We start from the raw sequence: 26,953 nt of genomic DNA, 5'->3' as shown, positions 1-26,953 counted from the left end.
GTGTGTGTGTGTGTGTGTGTGTGTGTGTGTGTGTGTGTGTGTGTGTGTGTGTGTCCTCGCCCTCCCCCTTTCCTCTTACAAATCGTGTTTTGCCCAACACATTTGATTACTCATCAGTGTCACAAAATGATTTCGCCCAGGCTCTCTGTCTCCTTTCTTGTTTGTTTGTTTCTCTATCCTATGTAATATTTGACAATTTGGTCTTAAAGGTCCTTAAATTGTAACTTTAGAAATGTGCCAATACCCTGTATGTTGCCCATTAAGCTGATAATCCCCAAATTATTTTGGGGAACCCCAGTTTGGGAACCAACGCCTCTGCGTCCCCTCTCCCCGTCTCCTCGTTGAGCAGCATCAGCTTCGTAGGTGAAAGTGCGCGATGTCCATTTTGGATGCCGTCGTGTTCGCTCTCTTCCTATGAGCCACTCGTGGCTTCCTCGCCCCCCTCCCCCTCCTCCATCCCCTCCTCCACTCATTTCATCCACTCCTGTCTGGCTCGCCAGCGCTGCTCTCTCCACCGCTAATCTCTCCGTAGGTTCCTTGAATCATCCGTCCGTTAATTGCTCTCTTTCCTTTCCTCCACTCATCACTCACTTCCACATTCCCTCTGTTCCCTCACTTCCACTTAGCTGTCTCTCATTTGGTTCTTTCGTTCACTCGTTCCCTCTCTCCTGGCCTCCACTTAGACCTAGAGGGCTCCTCTATGTTTGTGCTTTACTATCAGTATGTGCTACTGATCCTCTCACCTCCACACCCGCCTGCCATGTGTCTGTATGCAGGAGGAGGTCCTCTTGTTTTCCTGTTGTTTTGTAGTCATGGAAGAAGTACCCACATGTTTTACTTAAAGTAAAAGTATCAATATTGCCAATGTAGCAAACACTTGTGTTGTGCTTCTAAGTTCAAATAGGGCTGAAGTGGTTAATATATGCTTTGTATTAATAATCAAAATCTACAAACTAGTAACTACAGTTTACAATGAATTGTAGTGAAGTAAAAAGTACAATATTCGCAGCTGAGATGTAGAGGAGTAGAAATAAAAGTATAACAAATATGGAAATGCTCCAGTTAAGTAAATGTACCACAACATTGTTCATAAGTAAAGGACTTGGATAAATGTCCATCTGTTAGCGTTTATGAAATGTGTAATTGTCATTGTTTTGTTGGTGCTATACACGTTAGTTTATGTGTTCTAGCCTGTTCCACATGAAGCTAAGCTAACCGGCTCTCTGTTGTTGCCGCTACAGGTAACCATGACCTGTGTGGCGTGGAGCTGCGCATCGAGGAGCTGAGACATCACTACAGGGTGGAGCATGCTGTGGCCGAGGGGGCCAAGAATGTCCTCAGGCTCCTGGGAGCAAGCAAGGTCCAGGACAAGAAGGCACTCTCTGAGGTCAGATGGGACTCTCCTGTTACATAAAATACTCAATCATCACACTCATTCACAATTTAGCAAACGCTCTTAATCCAGAGCGAGCAATAAGCAAGGTAATACATCAATATCAGTACATCAAATGCATAGAAATATCAATCTAGACAAAAATAACGTAGGTAGACCGAGCACCTAATCAGTAAAAAAAAAAAGCTTTAAATAAAAACCAAAAAAAAATAAAAAATCGAGATTTCATGTTTGGTCATTGGGGGTAGGCGAGTGCTACGGTAAGTGCTATGGGCTTAGGTGGAGTCTGAAGAGGTGAGTCTTAAGGCCACGGCGGAAGCTAGGGAGTGAGTCTGTTCATTCACAATAGGATAGCCCGTTCTTCTGATCAAGTTCTGTCAAAAATGGTTGGCCATGTCCATGCACTGTGGCCATTGCCTAGCAGCTACTAAAACGTTGAAAACAAAGGGACGATCATAAACTGCTACCTTTAAGCTGGTTGCACACTGCACTGCGTGTTTTCATTGCGTTTTGGAAATCCAAAATCCAAAAGCCAGGGAGAGAGAGATGAAAGAGAGAGAGAGCAAGGGACTCAGTGCAACAACTGCGAAAATCGGAAAAAATCAACCCTGGTCCGAAAATAAATACGAAACCGGCGGCAGTGTGCAAACGTGATTGACATAACGTGAGGTTGATTTTTTTATTCACGCGTTCCGAAATTCACTCCGATATTCGGCCCGAAAAACGCAGCAGTGTGCAAAGACCTTTACTGTAAAAAATGTGTGCCGCAATTTTACAGGTCTCATGTGTAAGCAATCTGTTCTATATACGAACAGTTGATGAAAATGAACTGGAGATATTGCCAGCTGCCTTTGTCATGCCTATGTGATATGTAGACTCAATTTAACCGACTGTCATAATCCATCTGACAAGGTGGATAATCACGATTTTACAATTTTCCCATCACACAGCGGTGATGTCTAAGATGGCCAAAATTATATAGTCTGCAAGGCACCTGAAGACAGATTTTATTGATCCTCACAGTCCAATGTTTTTTATCGATGTCTCAATGCTTAACAGCTTGCAATCTGTGCCCATGGATTGCATGGCGTTGTGGAGCCACATAGAATTTCAATGAACTCCTAGCTGGCCTTGAATCAGTTTCCTTCCCACTTTTGATCTACAAGCTACCAACGCACCAGACTTTAACTTTAATCCTTCTCTATTTTCTGTCTACCTATTTCATTAAAGACACTGTTCACTCCCAGACCCAGATATCCCCCAGGAATCAATATCAATGTTATTTTTTAAGTATAAAGTTTCAAATATATTTAGGTCATGTGTCATATCTGCCATGTGCAACTTCAAAGCCTACAAGCCAAACAGAAATGTAATTGTCAACGACAAAAACACAATTAAATCGTTAATCACAATTATTTGAGTGACAATTAATCGTCATGTAAAATGTCATAATCGTGGCAGCCCTATTCACGTATATGCTTTTCCTTCCCTAAAGGCCCAGTCTCGTCTGAGTGAGGCATCCCAGCGGTTGGACCTGCTGAGGGATTCTCTGGACCAGCGGCTGGCGGAGCTTCCTGAGGACCACCCTAAGGCCAGCGTCATCAAAGAGGAGCTGGTCCTGGCCTCCTCCCCCGCCTTCAGCTCCCGCCACGGCGCCCCCTACCTCCACAACCAGTACAGCACGCTCAGCAAGCCTTCGCCTCTCACTGGTGAGACGCGTTGCACACGCATAGAAATACAAGACACACACATGGAAATACTAGACATGCATGCTGATAAATACAGACTGGACCTAGACAGACCGCAACACACGCATGTGACGCATCTATTTTATACATATGCACACATAAGATACCGAAATCCTACAAAACGTGAGTACTGACTGAGTAGCGATGGGACGATTATTGTGACCAAAGAAATCGCGATGTACGATATTATCGCGATAATATACGTAATAACTAAGATATACCAAAACGTTGTTGTTCAGCATTTGAAGACGGGTGTGTGGGAGTTTTATATACTAAAATAAAAGAAACTGTCGTTTAGGACTAATGGATGTATTGTTTCCTGGACGAGAAGATGGATCAAAGTGCTGCATTTGGCCCACAGGCTTTGTTTGTGTGAACCAAACCTTGAACATTGTATGTAACATTGTATGTGTTGACAGGTACTCTCCAGGTGCAGGTGCTAGGCTGTGTCGGGGTGCTGGAGGTGGTCCCCGGACGCAACAAGGGCACGGCTGTCATGCTGCCCTGCTACAGCCCAGGAGACAGCAGGTCCTTCATGAGAGGCAGTAAGGGACTGTACGGACGCAGCGGCTCAGTCAGCGGAAAGACACCCAGCAAGGCCGACGAGCTCTCCAGTAAGTCACTGTGGTCCCCAAACTGGGGGTCCCTCAGATGATTAACTTAATGCGGGGCTCTTCAACATGGGTTCCGGGACCCCTAGGGGTCCTCAGAGTTACTACAGGGGGGCTGCCAAATCTTTAGGCGATAGGATCATTATTTTAAAATTAACAACTTGAACCCTCGCATCCCAATTAGCAGATCTACAAGCTCTCAACGCCTCGCAATGCAAGGCGTTGAGAGCTTGTAGATCGGCTATTTTTGGCGAATAGGTTTGGTGTAGAGGCAAAAAAGAGCAGACCAAGTACAGAGTGAAATGTGAAGTTTAGTAAGTAACAATTTAAGTGGTTAAAGGTCTATAAAAACACATCAACATGAATCTAACATAGACTGATGACAGCGCTGTCAAACTAGTTTATGAATCAATCTATGAAATAATCGTCTATTTTCACAATATTTATCTGTGAAACCGAGTCAAACTAAAAAGTGCTTGTCATCAAAATATGATTATTTTGGGGGGTCCTGGCCTGCAAAGTTTGGGAACCCTTCCAGTAAGTGTGTGTGCAGAGTACAATAAATAACTCTTGAGAGTATAAATTCAACCAAATGTGTACATTTGTGTACTCATAGTTACAAATGAATACATGGGAGTGATGGGACACAGTAGATTTAACTGTGGAGGTGGGGGTTCACATGCTCATAATACGTACAAGTTAGTTCATGATGAGGCAGCTTTATCAGAAGACGGATGCATTTATCCAAGTAGACTCATCTGTTTTTTTTTAAAGCCCTTTGCACTAAGCTGGAGCCTTGCCAAGGACATTAAGTAGTAGTATAAATCATAAATAATTGAATTGTGTTCTGTATTCTAGAGTGGGCCCCGCTGTGGCCTTTCTGCACTGCTCAGTGCTATGATACATTAGAAAAGTGCTTATATCTGTTCTAGTTTTACCTCCTGTGTAAAGTGCATGGTATCTAACTTGTCAGCATATATTTGTACCAAATGCCTTTTATTTTACGATTGTGCATGTGCATTTGTGGCATGTGCACCTAACTTTACATGTATTGAATGTGTGTGTGTAGCGGAGGTGAGTGCAGTACTGAAGATGGACAACATGGTCGTGGGTCAGACTGCCTGGAGGACTGTGGGAGAACAGGCCTGGGATCAAACCTTCACCGTGGAGCTGGAGAGGGTTGGTACACACACACACACACACACACACACACACACACACACACACACACACACACACACACACACACACACACACACACACACACACACACACGTATCAACCATACATGCAAACATCCATAAAGTGAAAATATGCTCTAATGCAGCAAGTCACAGGTTCGATTCCCGAGCTCACCGACCTTTGCTGCGTGTCAAACCCTGTCTCTCTCCCCTGTTTCCTGTCTCTCTCTCTCTCTACTGTGTACTAATCATTAAATGCAGAAAAGCATATCTTTTTAGAAAATGTGTGTCTTTATATTTGTTTGGATTAATATTCATCTGTGTGTGTGTTGTGTGTCAGTCAAGGGAGATGGAGATCGCGGTCTACTGGAAGGACTTCCGCTCACTGTGTGCTCTGAAGTACCTGAAGCTGGAGGACTTCCTGGACAACCAGAAGCACAGAGTTCAGCTGGAGCTGGAACCACAGGGCCTGCTGCTGGCTGAGGTACAGTCTACTCTAAACCAATAGAACCACAGGGCCTGCTGCTGGCTGAGGTACAGTCTAACTCTAAACCAATAGAACCACAGGGCCTGCTGCTGGCTGAGGTACAGTCTAATAGAACCACAGTCTAAACCAATAGAACCACAGGGCCTGCTGCTGGCTGAGGTACAGTCTAAACCAATAGAACCACAGTCTAAACCAATAGAACCACAGTCTAAACCAATAGAACCACAGTCTAAACCAATAGAACCACAGTCTAAACCAATAGAACCACAGGGCCTGCTGCTGGCTGAGGTACAGTTTAAACCAATAGAACCACAGGGCCTGCTGCTGGCTGAGGTACAGTCTAAACCAATAGAACCACTGTCTAAACCAATAGAACCACAGTCTAAACCAATGGAACCACAGTCTAAACCAATAGAACCACAGTCTAAACCAATAGAACCACAGTCTAAACCAATAGAACCACAGTCTAAACCAATAGAACCACAGGGCCTGCTGCTGGCTGAGGTACACAGTCTACTCTAAACCAGTGGTTCTCAACCTTTTCAGGCCGCGACCCCCAAAATAATAATCATATTTTAAGTGGGGACCCCCACCCTGACGAGCACTAAGAGTTGAGGCATTACATTTTGTATAACACAGTTCTATTGTGAAAATAGCAGATCTGCATGTTAACAACGCCTCGTGTTGCAAGGCGTTGTGAGCATGTAGATCGGCTATTTTCGCAATTTCTGCCTCTAATATTTGACAGTTTGCCCAATGTTTAATTTGTCATTTTAGAGGTATTAAAAAGTCCTTAGATTGTCACTTTAGGAATGTGCAGATACCCTTTATAGACTCAAACGTTATGTTGGTTTGTTTACCTTTGAGTGAGAAAACAATGTTTCACATTAAGCTAATCATCTGGGGACCCCCAAAAACCCACAGGTTGAGAACCACTGGTCTAAATGTTCTACCGCATTACGCTATATACAGTACGTAGTATACCGTCCCAAGAAGATTTTGGGGGGGGGGACGTGTACCGTCCAGTAACCATCCGAGGAAATGTGTCTGATCAGCAACAATAGGGTTTGGGGGCAGCAAGAATGTAGACTTCAGTTCAAATGGCCTTTTTTATGTGATAATGTGGCCTCCGAAGGTGATGTGGCTATTGCCTTGAGGTGACAATGACCGCTGGCCAGTGGAGTTTCAAAGTAATTCCCACATTAACTTAACAAGAGAGCGGTCATTTCATTCGGTGCATATAGGTGCGCATGCCGTGTTTGTGGGAGGGTATAATTTATTTTTAAACAATATTTTAAACAATATGTTTATTGTTTTTAAACAAAATTATAATAAAAGACAAACTTTAGATACAGTAGCAGAAACAAAACGACAACAAAAGACCAGCCACCTAACAGAAATCAATAAAATAAATAAATCAGATCAACAAAGAGAGCAAATGCAATAGTGTCCATAAAGTGTATAAAGTCACAACAGTTCATGAGGTATTTCCATTATCGTCCTTTTCGAAGCATTTCCGACACGTCAACATAAAAGTTGGGTAAAAGGCCTCCCAAACCCTATCATACATTCACCTTTCCTCTTCAGAGTAGGGATGGGACGATCACGATTATTGTGACCAAAGAAATTGTGATTTACGATATTATCGCGATAATCAAAATTTCCCTTTTACCAATTATGGAGTGTTTAAGTGGTACCGGATATGCAGCTCAGCAAATAAAGGGTGAATTGATCCCAGTGCATGACGGAAGACGATATCATGATAAATTAAATCTCCACAATATGATTATCGTGAGTGTTTTTTATCACAATATACGGTAATATCGCGTATCGTCCAATCCCTACTTCAGAATATAAGTTATCCTTTCCATAGCACAGCAACTGCTCATTTCCCTGAGTCATCGGCTCGCCTGTGGCCTTTGAATGTTCTTCCATGATAGAGCAATTGTGCGCTTTGCTTGGGGAGGTTATAATAAATTATGGTATACCCACCAAAATAAAACAAGAGTCAAACAAACTACTGTTTGTGTACTGATTCAATCATGACAAATTGCTGTGAGAGCCTGGCATTCGTAAATTATTGGTTATTAGGATTTGTCTGGATGTGAAATGTTTCTCCTGACTATGATGGATGTATCCTGGCCAATATCCTGGACTGTGTCCTTGCTGTCAGCGAGTGTGCAGACAACTCCCTGAAGTCTGCATTGTTTATAGATGGAACTCATTTGTAGTTCTGAGAGTCGATCTGAGCCGTTGATCTGAGGTTTGCTGACTGAGCGTATTAAACAACCCTTGTGACCCCCGGATCAGCTGTTTCTGACTCACACACACACACACACACACACACACACACACACACGTGTGCACTTCCTGTAAACACACCTGCCAAATATGTTCTTGAAATGTGTGTGAATGTTTTCCAGGTGATCTTCTTTAATCCAGTCATTGACAGAGTTCCTCGCCTCCGGAGGCAGAAGAAGGTTTTCTCTAAACAGCAAGGTGAGGAAGGCATTTTATTTTTTATCATACTAAGTGTGATCTTATCGTTTTAAATCTCATCATTTGGATTTATGAGGCTGTCACTTGACTCTTGAAGTGATGAGAGAATGCTTATTCAGCTCAAGATCTGTTACAACTATTATATATCCATTCCGTTTCCTATGGTATGGTACACGAAAGTGAGTTTCACTTCAGAGCACAGCACCCTCTAGTGTTCACTTATGTGTTTGTCTTATCTTGTGTAAAGCTGGGTATTGGTAGAAGGAATTGTAGATGTTTTGAGAAAGTACACGTGATATCTGTTCTGCAAGTAAGTGACAATTAGATTGATTGTGTACATTGGTCATTGATTGCATTCACGGGTGTAGCACCAAATTCTGGGCCCTGGGTACAAGGATTCACTGCGGGCCCCCCATGAATGTTCTTCATGGGGGGAGGGGTTTTAACCCATTTAGAATGGGAACGCATTATTACGCATTATTTTGTGCTTTAAAGCTATACTGTGTAAGATGCTCAACTAGTGGTCAGTAGCCCTATAGCAAACCGCGGTCGCGTCCGCGTCTTTCGGACGTTTTTCGCGTCTGCCTCCACCTCGTCTGCCTCCACCTCGCCGAGATCTATCTTTAGAGGGGTCCCTGGTTCCTGTGCGTTCAGGCATTCCGGAGAAACGGACTCCTTCACCCTGCCTGGTAGGCGAGGTTACCTTCTGAGTATAGAGACACACGGGCGACTACAAATATGGCCGCCATAGCGACCCCACTTCAAGATGCGCTGTGATTGGCCGGCAGTGTATAACCCTCGCTGTGATTGGCCGGTAGTGTGATGACGCAATTTTTCCGCGAAATTCTCCCCCCCTCACGGCTCATAGAAACCATATAAAGAGAAGGCTTTAGAAGCTGAAAATAACGGAGTGGGTGTTCTAAAACTTTAGAGATTTAACAGTTAGGACAATTTTAAGATTTGTTTTATAAAAAAAGTTACATGGTATAACTTTAACTATTGAAAAATAGCAGATATACTGCATGTCGCGCACCGAGTGCCGCGCTGCGAGCTTGTAGATCTGCTATTTTTGAAAAATCGTCTTTGAATATTTCAAATCCTTACAAGGTTTTTTGAAAAACCTATGTTTCTATGTCAGTGGTGCTCAAACCTTTTCATGTCAAGAACCCCAGAAATTATATGTATTTGGCCACGGACCCCCATCTCATAATATTTAAGCAAGATTTGAGTTACAAATGTTTGCTTAAAAAATACATATATATCAAAGATTTGCACACATTTTCACGACTTTTCAAAAAATAAAGTATAAAATAATTAAGGCCCCTCCACCTTGGGCCCAAGTAACTCCGTGACACTTTCCCCCCCCTTGTGACGCCCCCGTTTGTGTACATTGGTCATTGTGTTGTGTATTCTTCCTCCAGGCAAGGCGTTCCTGCGTGCTCGTCAGATGAACGTGGACATTGGCACCTGGGTGAGGCTGCTCCGGAACGCCATCCCCACCGTTAACAACACAGGAACGTACAGCCCCAATGCACACAGCCTTACACTCAACGCTGGGTAAGGGTCCATGTAATGCAAAAGAAGCACACTCGCATATTTTACTTAAAGTAAAAGTAGCAGTACTACCACAATATGAAAATACTGTTACAAAAGCATTGTCATCAAAAAGTACTACAAGTAAAAGTACTAAGATGTATGTAAAAACTGATCTACTTGTTTTCAGATTATAGATCGGCTATTTTCAAATCTCCTTTGAATACAAAAAAAAAAGAGAATTGTAGTGCAATTTGTTTTGGCTCTGAGATGTGTTAGTAGTAAGAGTACTGACATTTGGAAATACTCCAGTAAAGTAAAAGTACCACAAAATTGTACCCAAGTACAGTACTTACAGAGTAAATGTACTTTATACCACTCCATTCCCAGTGCCTTAATGCACATACAATCAATATATGCACTCAGTATTGGCCGTGTGTGTGCACTGTACACACACACACACACACACACACACACACACACACACACACACACACACACACACACACACACACACAATGTGTGGGATACGCTTCATATGAGGTCATCAAACCCTCAGACATGTGCACATGTCATATATGTGGAAAAACAGCCATCTCCACCTCCACAAACGCTCTTCCCTGTGTGTGTCCTTTTGAAATGCAAGAGCATGTCAATGCTTTCAATACCCACGTCTAACCACCCCTTTGTGTTTCTTTGTTCATCTGTCTGTCTGCTTTGCTTCATTGGCGTACGTGTTTGTGTGTGCATATTCTGTGTGTGTGCGTGTTTTGCAGGGAGATCTCGGTGGAGAAACTGAGTCTAGACAGCGACACTCCGTTTAGTTCCGATTACAAGAGAGACACGGAAACGCACATTCCGGTGAGACCGACTGACAGAAATGGGGGAGGTTTAATTCCTCCAGTGGTTCTGACTTGGCCGGGTTGGCCCGTGGCGGCCTGTTCAGCAGAGAGCGGAACTGGGAAGGATAGCGTGTTCCTTTGAACATGGTACGCCCTCCCAGTGAAACTCCTCCCTGTCAGGTGAAAAGAAGCAGCCGTCAACTACCCACAAACTGTGGGGGTTGGCACTTGGCAGTGACAGGGACTGTACCCATGGGAGGGGGGATTGGCAATGTCTAAAACTGGAGAGAAAAGGGTGGGTCCTAAAACAGATGTGTAAAGTAAAAACTCCAACCCTAGAGTCCATATTCTGGGGCAAATATTGGGTGAATATGGTACATATTCAAGCTACAATGCGTTGTAGATTTGGCTATTTTCAGGAAATCTATTTGGTATATAGAGGGAATTGAATGGGTATATCTCCATTTAAAACATGTTAAAAGACACACCCCTAAACAGAATAGGCCAACCCCAGTTATCGGATTACTGAACCGACTTTTGATTTGTCAGTTTGATGAATAGATGTTTGTTTGAAGTTTTCAGTAGTTTTGAAGATCTGAGCATTTGTTTACATTTTGTTTTGCAAATGGATAGAGAAAAGTGCTGCATTTACACATCGTTTTTTGATTGATTGATTGATTGATTGAATACTTTATTAGTCAAATTAGCACGAAGGCACAATAAAGTATTTTGGCTAAAAGGATACCACAAAAAAGTCTTGGGGTGGACTTGGTTCCGTTGTGGTCCTAAAACATCGATAACAATAACATCTTCAAAACTTTAAAATAAATACACAATATGGTTAACCATATTGTCTCATTGGGTCATTAGGTTTCATTGGACATAGGGAGAGATATGCCAAGAAGGTTGTTTGGACACCTAGTGGCTGTTGTTGTAATGACACTAGTCAGATCCTAATATTCACATTACTACCTCCTCCGTCCTCCAGCATGAAATTGGTGACCTGACAAAATATGTGACCATCTTGTAGACACACACACACAATACATACTTAAGTCTTGCAATGCCATGCGAGAGTGTGGACTGGCCAACACCAACTTGAGACTCCTGGCTGTCTACGTACTGTAGGTGGTATGCCTCTTTCCCCTCCGAGCAGTGCCTTGGGTTGGCTCCCACAGTGTCAGTTTGCTCGCTAGTTCCTCCGGTTGCTAGTTGCCAAGCCAGCCTCGTCCTTCTCTCTCTGAACTTGTTTGTGACCCGTGGGAGGTCCCTGCAAAGGTCCACTTTTTCCGATGCGGTCCGCCCATGTGACACCAGGTGCCAAGGCCTTGACTGCAATATGTGGCCTAAATACCACTAGGTTTTAACTAACTAGTAAGACACCTGAGGGTGGAATGCGACCTCAGGGTGACATGCGACAGCCAATTCTTGACTATCTGGCCAACCACAGCGTTTCTCTGACGATTCTAGTTGTTATCATTCTGGGGGGAGTTTGTTCATGTTTTTGTGAGGGTATCAACCCTAGGAGACACGGGGAGAACATGCAAACTCCACACAGAAAGGCCCTATCGCCAACCCCACCTAGGGTGTGAGCGATAGGGCCTAAACATGGAGATGTGGAGAACACTATATATGGAGATAGTCCAGTCCATCATGTCATATGGGACTACCGTCATAGACAGTAGCCATTGTTAGGCCGGAGTCAATGGCTGTCTGTCTGACTGTCTGTACTGGAAGTGATGTCACATGACATACTTTTTATGCCCATATATGAGTCATTCTGTACCACATCTCCATGTTTAGGCCAAACAGGTTCGCTCCATTTCTCCATGTATAGGTCCAAATGACCAACGTCGAGCTTGACAAGGAGGATACCGCACATTGTACCTCATCCACCCTTTCTTCTCTCTCCTTTTGGTATCTTTATCCTCCTCCTCCTTTTTTTCTTTTTTATTCTTCTCTTTTTTTCACAGCCGCCCCCATATTTACTTTAGAAAATATATATTAAATTCTAAGAACGTTTCGAGTACCAGTTTGATACAAGAGCGAATAAGCGCTACACTTCTGGAATCCTGTACGTCGACTTAAAGTCGGATCCAGGCCTAATAACTTTATCTAGCCGCCCCCGTTGCCACCTCCTTTTCTTTTCTGAGACACATTGTACCTCATCCACCCTTTCTTCTCTCTCCTTTTGGTATCTTTATCCTCCTCCTCCTTTTTTTGTCTTTCTTAGTCTTGTGTATCCTTCTCTTTTGGCTACTGTCTATGACGGTAGTCCCATATGACATGATGGACTGGACTATCTCCATATATAGTGTTGACATCACACTGTTGACATCACACTGACATCACAGAGGTTACGGAAGGAAGGAAGGACACTCAAGCGACACGGTTTTTCAGAGTATATGCGACCTTCGGTCGCAATAAACAAACAGCAGTGAAGTACGTCGTCAATGTCTGAACATTGTCGTTATGTGAAGGTCACAACAAGGTGGTCACATATTTCGGCAGGTCACCAATTTCACTGTAACACCGACATGCTGGAGGACGGACGATGCAGTAGGTGAGAAGTAGGGATGGGATGATATGATAATTTCATATCACGATTATTGTGACAAGAAATCGCGATTTACGATATTATCGCGATAATCAAAATTCATTATCCTGGGGATGAACATGATTTGCCAAAAAATAGCTGCAACGCGTTGTGAGCTTGTAGATCGGCTATTTCGGCTAGTCTAAGACATTTGATAGAGAGTGAGGAAAAGACTGTATCAAGTAGGTATATTATAAGTACCTTTTACCAATAAAAGGTGAACTGATCCCAGTGCATGACGGAGGACAATATCACGATAAATTAAATCTCCACGATACGACTATCGTGAGTGTTTTTTATCACGATACGCGATAATATCGCTTATCGTCCCATCCCTAGTGAGAAGAAGACAGATGTATGAGTATTGCGATCTGGCTACTAGGTGTTATTCGTCTTCCTCCTTCCATTATATACATGTCTGTCGTCGCGGGTGTGTTTTTCCTGCCTCTTCATGAGCCTCATGTTTTTTTTTGGGGGGGTTCTTTCCTTCTGTGTATCTCTGGCCTGCCATGTTCTCCTCTCCCCCCTCTCAGGAGCAGTTGCCCGTCATCGAGCCCTTCTCTCCCCCAGACCTCACCCCAGAGTGTCCTGTCCAAACCCCCTCTGTTTGCAGGTGCTTAGATACACGCACGCACGCACACACACACACAGTGTCTCACCAATCAGCCTAATTACAATCTGAAATGCATTGCAGGATCCAATGATACACATTTTGTTAAATTCATACCATTGCATCAGTGCTGCTCGCAACCATCTCGGCCGTGGTGGAAAATGTACACTCACATTTATTACTTAAGTAAAAGTATCAATACTACAGTATAGAAATACTCTGTAACAAGTAAAAGTCTGGAAATCAAAATGTGCTTGAGTAAAAGTATCAAAGTGTTGGCATCACAATTTACTTATAGTAATAAAAGTAAAAGTACAAAATGTTTGAAAATAGCCGATCTACAAGCTCACAACGCGTCGCACCGCATTGTGAGCTTTATAGATCGTCTATTTTCAAATAGCCTAGGTATAAAATAGAGCTACAGTAGTTAATGTATGTTTTGTAATATTACAATTATGTCTGCAAAGTAACTAGTAAATAGTTCAAATAAATATAGTGGAATAAAAGTACAATATTTGGATCCAAGATGTAGTGGAGTAGAAGTAAAAGTACCTCAAAATTGTACTTAAGTGCAGTACTTAATGTAAATGTACTTAGTTACTTTACACCACTGAATCCCGGCCCCCAAGCTATCACCTCTCTGTTGATCGTCCACCCTGGGGTTTGGTTCATATTAGGGCATTCACCAAATATTCGAATATTCAAATATCAAAGTCAATATTCGACGTTGTTCGCCAAAGTCGAATATTCGCTTATTTTTATTTTTTTATTGTTTTCTCTTTAAAAAATATATAGTTTATAAAGCTTGGCTAGATAGGAAGTCATAAGAATGAGTTGTCAATGCCCCTGGTAGATGAATTTGTTAATGCTCTATACCAGGGGTTCTCAAACCTTTTTAGGCCGTGACCCCCAAAATAAACATATTTGAGCTGGGGACCCCCACCCCGACAAGCACTTGGAATTATAGGCATTACATTTAATGTGACTCAGTTTCCGCAGATAAATATTGTGAAAATAGCAGATCTACATTCTCACAACGCCTCGCGTTGCGAGGTGTTGTGAGCATGTAGATCGGCTATTTTCAAATGTTCTCCTCTTGCTTACTTAATTTCCGACAGTTTGGCCAGTCCTGTCGAATATTCGACTATTAGTGGGAGAAATATGTGAAAAAGGTGTTCACTTCCGTCAGAAAGCGTGAAAATTTGCACCTAGGGGTATTTTTGTGCGCTGAATTCAAAAATTGACGGTCCCAAATTCACTTTTCTCTAATTCACTTACCATAGGGTTAGGGTTAGGAAAAAAAGACCCCCCAAAAATCTTCTTTAAGTAGCATGTGAGGGTTCTATCTAGGGGGTTTTCATGATTCTGAATCCATTCCAAGCATTTGTTTTGCACAAAAACATTCCTTGGGCAAGAAATGGACCCCACAAAACTATGGTTTAGTTATGAGTCATCACTTTTCACAGTTGTGTAGGGTCCATGTCTTGCCCAAGGAATGTTTTTCGTGCAAAACAAATGCTTGCAATGGATTCAGAATCATGAAAACAACTAGATAGACCCCTCACATGCTATTTAAAGAAGATTTTTGGGGGGTCTTTTTTCCCTAGTATGGTAAGTGAATGAGAGCCACCAGATCCCATGGGAAAAGTGCTTGGGACCGTCAATTTTTGAATTTGGCGCACAAAAATACCCCTAGGTGCAAATTTTCACGCTTTCTGCCGGAAGTGAACACATTAGCCTATTTTTGTTACATATTTCTTCCACTATATTCGAATGCTTTGAGGTCGAATAATTCGAATACTAAAAATCACTATTCGTGAATGCCCTAGTTCATATTGTGACTGACTCGGTCTGTCCCTCCAGCAAGCAGAGGAAAGACCCTCTCTGCCTCCAGGACTTCAGGCTGATCGCTGTGCTGGGTAGAGGCCATTTTGGGAAGGTACAAACAAATGTCACCGACGTGAAAATATGATGACCTTTTTTTTTGCAATGATTCCTTTGTTTATTTTGCTTAAGTTCATGCTTTCATTGATAGCACAAGTTGGCATAATCATAACGCAAAAGTAAACACTCAAAACATTCATAGATATTATGCTCATCCTATATACTGTAACTACTAAGGTTGGTCAGTTAGTGAAAGATGGACCTTGTGGAGACAGGTTTTCATGCCATACTGTACATATTAATTAATCATCACTCTGTCATTAGAATGATTAGCAGCAGTTATGTTTTAGATGCTAGCATTCTTGTACACCTGGTTAGTAGAGCCATGGCCTCATTTGTTTTAGACTTAAGGTTAGCCAATTAAATGGTTGTAATAATTTACAAAGCCCAGGCCTTTTTGTTTATGAATGTTAGAATTATAATACATTTAACTTCAATTAGGACATGTTTTTCTTACTTATTATTATAGAATCAAATGAAGAAATAAACTTGTTCTCACTCCTTCTTCAGTACTAACATACCTATTCTAAACATGTATCACATCATTGATCATAAATGTGAATAACCTCACTTTGTCTTTCCCAGGTGTTGTTATCCGAATACAAGAAGACAGGCACAATGTATGCCATCAAGGCCCTGAAGAAAGGAGATATTGTAGCTAGAGATGAAGTAGAGAGGTGTGTGTGGTTTTGTAACAGTCTATCAGAGGGTGTGTTATTATCATGTCCATTTTCTTTTTGGAGCGGTGAAAGCGCTCCCAATAGACAGGTATGTCTGTGGGTGGCTATGTCTCTGGGTGGCTATGTCTGTAGCCTGGCAATACCTTGAGTGGCCACACAAGTTAAAGGAGGGGCGCTGTTGTGCAGGCACACATACACACACACACACACACACATGCAGCAACACTCACCCCCCCCCCCCCCCCCACGCACACACACGCACGCACACACACACACACACACACACACGCGCACGCAGCAACACTCACCCCCCCCCCCCCACACACACACACACACACACACACACACAACATCATGACACCCCCCCCCCCCCACCCACACTCACGCAGCAACACTCACCCCCCCCCCCCCACACACACAACAGCATGACACACACACACACACACCCCCCCACCCACACTCACTACACAAACGCACACACACACACACACACACACGCGCACGCACCAACACTAACCCCCCCCCCCCCCCCCCCCACACACACACACACAACAGCATGACACATTAAAAAGCTAGCAACATCACTGCATTATAGATCTAGGACAGAGTTCATAGATTTAGAACACATAGAATCAAAAACATAGACCTGGAACTGCTCAAATTCACCGCTCCACTTCGAACCAAGGTTTGATTTTTTTGAAACTGTCCATTTCTTCACAACATCCAGTTTCTTCCCATTTAATCTATAGGTTACTGTGCCTCAAATAAGCATAATTACAGTACATCTGTGGGTGGAGCACGGTTTAACTTTAGATTGGGAAAAGACCAAAATAAGCACCATCTAATTATGTCTCAACGTCCCTCATTTCTCTTTCCTCACCTCTGTCTCCCTTTCCTGTCCTCTCCTTCATTCTCTGATGTTCTCCCCTCCCCACACACACACACAAACACTTTCTCATTCCCTTCCTTTCCTTTGCTCCTTGCTTGCTCTCTCTCCTCATTCCTTCCACTTCCCTGGTACCATTCCTTCGTCCCCTTCAGCTTCCTACACACAGTAAAGTCACCTGCCCTTGGCTTAAAGCGACGACACCCTCCCCCCAAGAGGCTTGCTAGAGGCATGAAACCATGTGACTTCCATAGGGAATGAATTGGATACCTCTCCCCCCCTCATTCCCCTAGGACAAGGAAAGGGTATATCACTCTTTGGTGTGAATGCAGCCTTACTCATCTCTTGTATCTTTCCCACCCCCAGTCTGATGTGTGAGAAGCGCATCTTTGAGGCGGTCAACACTTCCCGCCATCCATTCCTGGTCAACCTGTTTGCGTGTTTCCAGACGCCAGAACATGTGTGTTTTGTCATGGAGTACACAGCAGGAGGCGACCTGATGATGCACATCCACACTGATGTCTTCACTGAGCCCCGGGCCGTGTATGTATTGTGCGCAGCGGTGGAAAAAGTACTCAAATGTGTTACTTAAGTAAAAGTATCAATACTCGCGACAAATAAAGTTTTCAAATAATTGTAGTGGAGTTAAAGTACAATATCTGGATCCGAAATGTAGTGGAGTAGAAGTAAAAGTATTAGAAATTGGAAATACTCAAGTAGAGGACGGGTTGTGTGTGTGTGTGCGTGTGTGCGTGAGAGAATCTCCATAATTTGAAGGAAGGAAGGAATTAAAGCCCTACTACGTCATACTACAGTGTCACACAAAAGTAGCAAAAATAGCTGATCCACAAGCTCAACTTGTAGATCTGCTATTTTTGCTATGTTAGTTTTTCTGTGGGTTTTATAAATATTTAACCAATTACAAGTATTTACAAGAGCTGTTTGACTAAATAACTACATTGGATACATTTTACCATTTTCTGAAAAGTAACAGTTTTGAGTACATGAGGTTTACTTTTCACTAACCGCAACGAAATAAGACAACATGCCTAGAGTTTTAGAACAGTAAACCCATTCCGTTAACTAACAACCTAGAGGTCATAGAGTGTAAAAGCGATTCTGCTAGATGTAAACATATTCACACAAACAATGAACGGTCTCTGCTAGCTGCCATTGTCTTACAAATAAAGTGTTGTTTTATTGCTAACCCACAGGTTTTATTCGGCCTGTGTGGTACTTGGACTGCAGTATCTCCATGACCATAAGATTGTGTACCGGTAAGTACAGCCTGAAATAGCCATTTAACCTCATGCTTTGGACCTTCTACTGTTCCATGTGAAGGCATTTTCAAACCCTCATCTTTTTGTTCCTCTTCACACTTTCCAGCGACCTTAAACTAGACAATCTACTGCTGGACAAAGATGGTTATGTCAAGATCGCTGACTTCGGACTGTGTAAAGAAGGTGACTGCTTTGAGTCTTTACGTACATCATCTACATACAGTATCTACATAGCCTAATCCTCTGTTCTTCTCTCCTCCACTATTCCCTTCCTCCTTCAATGTTTGCCTTTTCTCCTTTCCTTGCTTCCTCTACCTTACCTCTCTCCCATCCTGTAGGAATGGGCTTTGGTGACCGGACCAGTACGTTCTGTGGGACCCCAGAATTCTTGGCCCCTGAAGTCCTAACGGACACATCCTACACCAGGGCAGTGGACTGGTGGGGGCTAGGAGTTCTGGTCTATGAGATGTTGGTAGGAGAGGTGAGAATTTGTCACGTGACATGTAACCTGTGCAGTGCTGTGCAACCTAATGTATCAGAGCACACGTGTGTGAATAGTCGGTGATGAAGCTAAACAATAATTGTTTAGCTTCAATTATTGAACAACTCCAAGTATCATATGTGTCGGTTAAACAGACGGTAGGTGTTTGTGCAATAAGGTTGCCTACCCCTGCTCTACCTGTTCAGTGTTATTAGCTTTTTTGAGCTATGAGCGAAAAAGTTAAGCTGACTTATTTTTTAATAGAGACTGTTAATTTGTGACGGAGTCAAAACTGACTGTTAGGTTGAACGATAACATTCTTTCTGTGGGAAACACATTTATTGGGGATTTGATGGTCCCAAAAAGGTCTCTAGGACTAAAGTGTCTGCGTGTGTTTTGTAGTCTCCATTCCCAGGAGATGATGAAGAAGAGGTGTTTGACAGCATTGTCAACGATGAGGTCCGCTACCCACGTTTCCTCTCCACTGAAGCCATCGGAATTATGAGGAGGGTAAGAAATACCAAAAAACATGTACACACAATGACATCTGATCATCTGTGATTTAGTCTATTCTGAGACATGACGATTGATATATTCATATTGTGTGTGTGTGTGTGTGTGTGTGTGTGTGTGTGTGTGTGTGTGTGTGTGTGTGTGTGTGTGTGTGTGCGTGTGCGTGCGCGAGCAGCTGTTGAGGAGGAACCCTGAGAGAAGACTGGGCTCTGGTGAGAAAGACGCAGAGGAGGTGAAGAAGCAGCCATTTTTCAGGGTGAGAAGGATATATTTTAGTATGTATGACATTCGCTCCACATGCATTTCAACAGCAGAAAAGGTCACTGGTTGCAACACAAAGATACTGTAAATCCTCTGAACTCTACCTACCCAGGGCTGTATTGAGACCTGTTATGGCGCCACCATGAGGCTGATTTAAATGATTGGGGTGGCAGTCCTTCCTTGACTGAGTGAGAATGTGCGTGCAACGGCAATAGACAAATTATTTGTTTAAAGGGGCCCCACCATGAATTTTACATTTTTGTGTCTCTTCCAGCCTAAAAAAACATCCTTCAACTCAAAGCCTTGCCTTTCATTTCAGTGATTTTCTGAATGGGCATGTCTGAAAGGTACTCTTTTGAAATCGGCCCCATGCTATGTCACAAGGGGCTCATTTCGAGAAGGGGGCGGTACTTTTTGGGAGGCTACATTCTATTGAGACTATATATATATATATATATATATATATATATATATATATATATATATATATATATATATATATATATATATTTAACCCTAACCCTTACCATGAGGTAAAGTGGCACTAAAATTGTAACGATACAGAGCAGATTACGATTGACTCTACATGGTTCTCATCGTGGTTCTCTAATATTCTCTGTATCGTTCCAATGTTCCACTTCTCCTGTGTTGGCTGGTGAGGTGCTCCCTAGTGAGACATACTGTATATACCGTGCAACGGTGTTGTGTGCCGCGAATTGCTGACATTCTGATTCATGCTCAAGACCGTTGTGAGCTTGGAGGTCTGCTATTCTCGGCTCGGGCGTTCTCTGCCCAGAAACCAAAGCCACCATGAAGCCGATTTGAACAATTCGTGGTCCTTGGCCTCCCGAGAGTGTGCGCGTGTAAGGTTTCATGCCGATCAGTCCAGCGGTGCCCAGAATTGTGCCCAGAACAACGAACTCACAGGAGTGAAAACATAATTCCCCCAACTTCTGCCCTTCCGGCCTGGCGGGGATCACCTTTTTGACTATGTCCCCATGTCCAAAATAGGGACAAGAGCTTGAAAGTGGTTAAAGTATGTTTTTAGGGTATAGAATTAGCCTCTGTATGGGGAATGTCGACACAAACAGAATTAATAATTCAAGAAATCATAATTTTTGTATAATATAATATATTGCAATAATAATGTGTGGTTGTCAGACTCGGATGTCACAAAATCCCAAGGCACACATGGACACACCAGTGTGCCTCAGCACACCGTTTGAGAACCTCTGCATTAAAACCTCTGAACTGGAAAGGCGTAATGATTTGTTCTCTGCATAATGTACTGTGTGCTAGGTATCATCTCTCTTCAATGTACAGTACTGTATGAGACCAGATCTATGTTTATATCAACCGCCATTGTTCGTTCTTCCTCTCCTTGATCACTTCCTCTTTTTTCTCATTTATTTCCCATCTCACCCTTATTCTCAAACCCTTCCCTCTTCTTCCCTCTCTCCCTCTTTCCTCTCGCTCTCTCACCTCTCTCCTTTCCTCTCCCAACTTTCCCTCGCTCTCACCTCTCTTTCCATTCCTCTCCCACTTTCCCTCGCTCTCTCTCACCTTCCCTTTCCTTTTTCTCTCCCTTTTGTCATCTCTCGTCAGGGTCTGGACTGGGAGGCCTTGCTCCAGAGGAAACTCCCCCCTCCCTTTGTCCCCTCCATCGGCGGCAAGGAGGACGTCAGCAACTTTGACGAGGAGTTCACCACCGAGGCCCCGACGCTCACACCTCCCCGAGAACCTCGCACTCTCTCCCGCAAGGACCAGGACAGCTTCAAAGACTTTGACTATGTCTCTGACCTCTGCTAGTGGACAGAGGTTCAAAGGCTGCAGCGTTCAACATCGCGTGACCGAGGCACAAAGGTCATATAGAGGGTTTCTGTGGTGGTTTCATCGGGTAGGACTGGGTGTCGCTACTGACAGACTGACCGTCTTTCTGCCACCATACTGTGAATGAATGTTGATCGATGATGTAGGCATTGCTTGTACTATTGGCAAAAATGAATGCAGACAGTTAATGCAGTCTCCGTTGGTGCACGGCTGCATCCTGTCAAGAGAAAGGGTTGATGGGAAATGAAGTTCTATTACAAAAAAACAAAAACAACAATGACTGTTTCCAAAGGAAAGAAAGGACTCATCATTCCTGCACCAAGCTTGCCCCCCTTTTTTCATTTCTACAAAAACAACAATGTGACTGCTGTGCTGTATTGGATCTAATTATACCTAATTATGAATCTTGCAAACATTGTCCCTTTAAACTCCACTTTCCAACCTCCCTTGTGTCTGTTAGTTCACTGCCCAAGACTCCCCTCATGGACTCCATGAGGGGAGTCTTTGTACTGTGAGACAAATTGACATTTGAGGGGACGTATGGTTGTAGTTTGGCCTCTTAAATTGATGCCTTACATTTCTACTTGCTCCACAGAGAAGCTGTTTGTTTTTATTCTGGGTTCCTTTGTATACATTTGTGATCCTCCGGTATGCAATGGGGATGATGAAGTACAGTATGTTACATAAATGTTCCTCTAAGAATCCTGAAGATGTGAGAGGAATCAGTTGAGTTGTCAAAATGATCAAGGATGCAGAAATATGAATGTGTAGAATTAATATGTATTCTTTGTTTGTCATCACTGAGAAGAACAATCACGTGTTGTGTATGTTGACAATAACATTCAGTTGCTACCCAGTTCTAGTTGTCTTATGTGTCAACAATGGGGTGTAGAACCACTGCTCAAGCGAATGAGTCTGTCAATCAGATAAGATTCTAATGCGTTCACAGCAATAGACTTATCCGTTGTGACTTACTTTTATATTTGTTTTGTTAGTTTAATTGTATGAGTGATTGTGACTATTTTAAAAAAAGGAGTTGTAGGTAATGAACAGGAATTCAATGTATTGTTGAATTTCCAGCTGACATGTACTTGCCTTTTGACTTGGATTGGTTTTCTATTATACAGAATGGATTTGCTCTTAATTCATTATGTCATAAAATAAAAATGCACATAGAGCACACTGTCAGCAAGTACTATATGATTGGACATTTTTGCTTCATTCTTTGCCATTCTTAAATTCAACACTGAGACTTAAATGTTGAAGTGATAAAACTAAGACATATCTATTGTGCAAGAGTAAAGAAATGTATGCTTAGTTAGATGTACCATTACATTTCATTGGTCTATAATCTGAAGTCACCTGTAGGTAAGCTGCTCTGGTATGTCTATTATTTTACCCACAGGTTTTAAAGCAAAACAAACATTTGATCAGACATTTTGTGGCGGTCTGCTTTGTCCTGGATCACAGGGTTCTCTGTGATAAACATATTTAGTCTGTTTGAGCCAATGCTTATCTTTATAGTTTCCCATTTCTTTTGGTGTAAACCCTTAACCACTTGAGCCCCGTTACATACTTTGGCGTACAATGATGTCTCGTAGCGGAAATAGCCGAGATCTACAAGCTCTCAACGCATTGCAATATGAACATTTCTGAAAATGTAAAATGTAGCGACATGCCCAGAATGGGGGTGCTGGGTTTAAAGTGGTTGAAAAGTCTTTATAGCATCATTTAAATAACACCCATGTTCAATTCAATTAAGTCCTTTAGGAATAAAGCCTGATTTGTAACATCAGTTACAAGTAACTTGCAACATCATTTACAAGTGGACTGGACACCAGTGTCCAGACTTGTGTCACTGTAGTGGAAGACGGGCTATAGTACAGTGGTTCTCAACCTGTGGTCGGAGTCCCCAGAACATGCAGTTTAAGTGTATACAGGGTATCTATCTGCACATTTGGAAGTGACATTTTTAAAGTAATCATCAAACTACTATAAAAATGGTCAAACATTAGCCAAATTATCAAACCTAAGACGGAGGCAAAAAAGGTGAAAATACCAGATCTACAAGCTCACAATTTAATGCCTCGCAATATGAGCCGTTGTGAGCTTTAGATCTGCTATTTTCACATACATCTGTGGAACAGAGTCAAAATAAATGTAATTTAACTAATTCATTCCAATTCTCTTTCTATTTCTCCCTCCTCGCTTCCTCCGTCACCTGTCCTCCAGCATGGCGGTGTGAAGCCTCTATCATAGTCCAAGGTGAAGAGCTATCACCTCACCACGGTGTAGTTTTCTAGCTATCACCTAGGCTTTGTTATACATTTTCAGCTGATAGCTAGAAAACTACACCACGGTAAGGTGATAGCTCTTCACCTTGGACTATGATAGAGGCTTTACGATGAAATTGATGAACTGCCAAAATATGTGACAATCGTGTAGATATCACGTCAGTGTCCGAACGTAAATGGTAAATCATTGCGGTTTGTTTATTATATTTGAAGACCTGCGTGTAAGTTATGTGAAGTCCACAAGGTGGTCACATATTTTGTCAGGTCACCAATTTCACCGTAACACCTCCATGCTGGGGGACCTGTGGGGGACAGCTGACAGAGTATTGGAATTTGGCTTTAAGTCAGGGTGGGGGGTCCCCAGTTCAAATATATATTTTTTGGGGGGGGCTGGGTCACGGCCTGGAAGGTTTGAGAAACACTACTCTGTAACACTACGGCTCTTATGTGTCTGGAGAGTTTTGTTGTGAAAGTATGTACTGTATGACGGTGTTGACTCTACTTATCTTGTGTGTACGACTATAAAAACCATGTTAAAAGAATGAGATGAGTTATTTTATAAAGAAAACCTGGTGAAAAGAAAACATGGCTGTGTATTGGAGTATTATTTCAGACAATAGAAAAGAAAGAGACTGTAAAATCCTTTAAATTAATACTCAGGATTTTAATGTGTACTGGGAAGTAGCCTACAGTCAAAAAAAGATCAAAGGTACAAATGCATATTTCAACAGTGATTTTTGTTTTGTTATTTCTAGCAGGCTATAATTAGCTGTTTACTAGATAAGCAGTTGGACATCGGAATAACACACATCAAGTATTAGGATCAGATCAGATGAGGAGTGTGTACTGTACGTCCAATAATATGTATTGGCTGCACACAGTTAAATTGATGGTACAGATTAAACATGTATGGATGGACAAATGATGAAATGGACAGCTGCCAATTTAGGGAAACTTCAAACCAAGGCACTCTAATAACCTAAACAAATGTACTCTCAAATAAGAACATTGAGAGTGTATGCATATGCCTCTACCCAACAAATAATCTTCCAGACTTTAGAAAAGTCCTGCTGCCATTAGTACAGCTGTGCCTAGACCAGTGGTTCTCACGTGATATCCAGCGATCCGCAAGAGTCCTTGAGGAGTTTCCAGGGGGTCCCCAGCTAAATGAGGAACAATTAAAACACTTGAATGTTTCCAAAATAGCTAATCTACAAGCCCACCAAGTTGCAATGCATTTTGAGCTTGTATGAAACATTTTGACTAATCTTGATAACTCTTCTCTTATGGGGGTCGCTGGCACAAAATCTTTTCAGATAGGGGTCTGTGGCCAAATGCATATGATTTTGAGAATCACTGGCTTAAACTTACCGGCTCTGATCAGCTCAGTTCAGGTATGCCTAGTAAGTGCCTATTGACTATTGAGTCAAACTATGACCACCAACTGTATTGGGTGGGTGGGAGGATTTGCAACACTACTCAAACATATCATAATGTCAGAGTAAGAGCTCTTATATATAGGGTTGGGTATCGTCGTCGATACTTTTAATGGTATCGATTCACTGACGTCGATACTATCGAGTATCGGTTCACATAAAAACGAACGATACCTTGTTTCGATACTTTTGAATGCACCCCTTGCCGGTCGCATATGTAACAGTTGGGCTACTGAAAGTTTAATGACTGCTTTAGTAGGCTACACTTGTTACTGTGAAAATAGCCGAGAATAGCCTATAATGTTTATTATTATGATAATGATCTAACGTCTATAAAATAGCCGGCAAATAATAATTATAATAATAATAATACATAAAAAGTATCGAAAATGGTATCGAAAAAGGTATCATATCGATTCCCAGGTATCGAAAAAGGTATCGTATCGATTAAAAGGTGAATGATACCCATCCCTACTTATATATAGTATACTGCCAGAAATGGAAACATGGAATGCATGATAATCACTTTTCTCAAGGCTTACATTTTTTTTTTTAATAATTATAGGCTATGAGTGTTCAGTCTGTTCATTGTCTCCACCAGCCGAAGGCATGGGGGAGAGTATGTTTTCCACTTCGTCCGGTGTGTCCGTCCGTGCGTGCGTGCGTCCTCGCAGTTTGTGTGCACCGAATCTCAGTCGCCGTTGGCCCGGTCGCTGCCAAAGTGAGCACACACATTCCCTGGATGCCAATCTAGAACCTCTGCCCTAAATTTTTCAAATGGGCCTTTTCTAGCGCCACCTAGTGGTGCACTACTCTTACAGCTTTTGTCCAAAAATCCTACAAATCGGTATGCTCGACAGTCACATGTGATCGACACAGATCTGTCCGATTTTGCATATTCCATCCTGATTGGCTAAGATTGGCTTCCAAAGTTTGTAGGATTGAGCCGTTTAGAACAAAATGCCTCAAATCCCAAACGCAAAGTGCAATTATCATGAAATCGCGCACTGTGGCGCACACATGTTACCACTAGGCCGAGGAAGAAATGCCACTTAATTGTTTTTAAATCATCCTCATGGTGGCGCTATAACAGGCCGATTTGTGGTTTTACCTATAACTCCACCGATCAGTTTCAAACTTTGTAAGCTTACTCCCTAGAGGCTAAGGATAAACCTTTGCCCTGCATTTTTCACATTTTTCACCTTTTATAGCGCCACCTTTGGGCCGACTTATGTAAAACACATTTTTGGATATTACTCCTTGAGATCTTATCCAAAAATCACGCAAATCGGTACACAGTATCTCTATGTATGGTCATGTGATCAAGTCCGATCCGTCTGATATTTCATATTCCATCCTGATTGGCTAATATTAGCTTCCAAAGTTTGCAGGATTGCTCCGTTTTTGAACAAAATGCCTCAAATCATCAATGCAGCTTGCGATTACCGTGAAATTTGCCACACATATTCCCACTAGGTCAAGGAACAAATGCTATCTTTTTCACATTGGCCTGTTATAGCGCCACGAGCAGGTAGACTTTAGCAAAACACATTTTTGGAACACAATGCTTCTAATCATGCATGCGGTGTCTGATTGCCATGAAAGATCTATGGTGAAGAACATACGCCACCCTTTTTACATTGGCCTATTATACAGTAGCACCACCAGGATGCACGGCCTGGTGGAGACCTGTGCTCGGAAGAGCACTGCTTCTAGTTGCAATTGAAGTTGTCAATAAAGTGAAAAGTGATAACTTTTCACTTGATACACCCTAATGATACACCCTGTATAATTTGTTGGGATGATGTCACATAATGTAACTTTATATTATTCAATAGTAATGCACCC

At 42.4% G+C, this 26,953-nt stretch overlaps 1 protein-coding gene across 2 annotated transcripts in view; it reads left to right on the top strand.

Annotated features, from left to right (window-relative positions):
* Positions 1 to 23,557, top strand: part of pkn1a (protein kinase N1a) — a 70,401-nt gene extending 46,844 nt beyond the window's left edge. For both annotated transcript variants that reach the window (XM_080722297.1, XM_080722296.1), the window contains 18 exons: positions 1,242 to 1,387; positions 2,889 to 3,102; positions 3,561 to 3,755; positions 4,822 to 4,931; positions 5,274 to 5,417; positions 7,844 to 7,919; positions 9,341 to 9,476; positions 10,229 to 10,313; positions 13,424 to 13,503; positions 15,364 to 15,439; positions 16,030 to 16,121; positions 17,377 to 17,553; positions 18,225 to 18,287; positions 18,397 to 18,473; positions 18,629 to 18,771; positions 19,174 to 19,281; positions 19,460 to 19,540; positions 21,151 to 23,557. In XM_080722297.1, coding sequence (XP_080578423.1) covers positions 1,242 to 1,387; positions 2,889 to 3,102; positions 3,561 to 3,755; positions 4,822 to 4,931; positions 5,274 to 5,417; positions 7,844 to 7,919; positions 9,341 to 9,476; positions 10,229 to 10,313; positions 13,424 to 13,503; positions 15,364 to 15,439; positions 16,030 to 16,121; positions 17,377 to 17,553; positions 18,225 to 18,287; positions 18,397 to 18,473; positions 18,629 to 18,771; positions 19,174 to 19,281; positions 19,460 to 19,540; positions 21,151 to 21,354 — 2,207 coding nt within the window. In that variant the 3' untranslated portion in view covers positions 21,355 to 23,557. The remainder of the gene's footprint in view (positions 1 to 1,241; positions 1,388 to 2,888; positions 3,103 to 3,560; positions 3,756 to 4,821; positions 4,932 to 5,273; positions 5,418 to 7,843; positions 7,920 to 9,340; positions 9,477 to 10,228; positions 10,314 to 13,423; positions 13,504 to 15,363; positions 15,440 to 16,029; positions 16,122 to 17,376; positions 17,554 to 18,224; positions 18,288 to 18,396; positions 18,474 to 18,628; positions 18,772 to 19,173; positions 19,282 to 19,459; positions 19,541 to 21,150) is intronic.
* The last annotated feature ends 3,396 nt before the right edge of the window (positions 23,558 to 26,953 follow it).

This window comes from Nannobrachium achirus (assembly GCF_963921795.1).
Source record: "Nannobrachium achirus genome assembly, chromosome: 3".
NCBI classification, from domain to species: domain Eukaryota; kingdom Metazoa; phylum Chordata; class Actinopteri; order Myctophiformes; family Myctophidae; genus Nannobrachium; species Nannobrachium achirus.
Note: the sequence above shows the minus strand (reverse complement) of the source record. Positions and strands in the feature narration are given on the sequence as shown.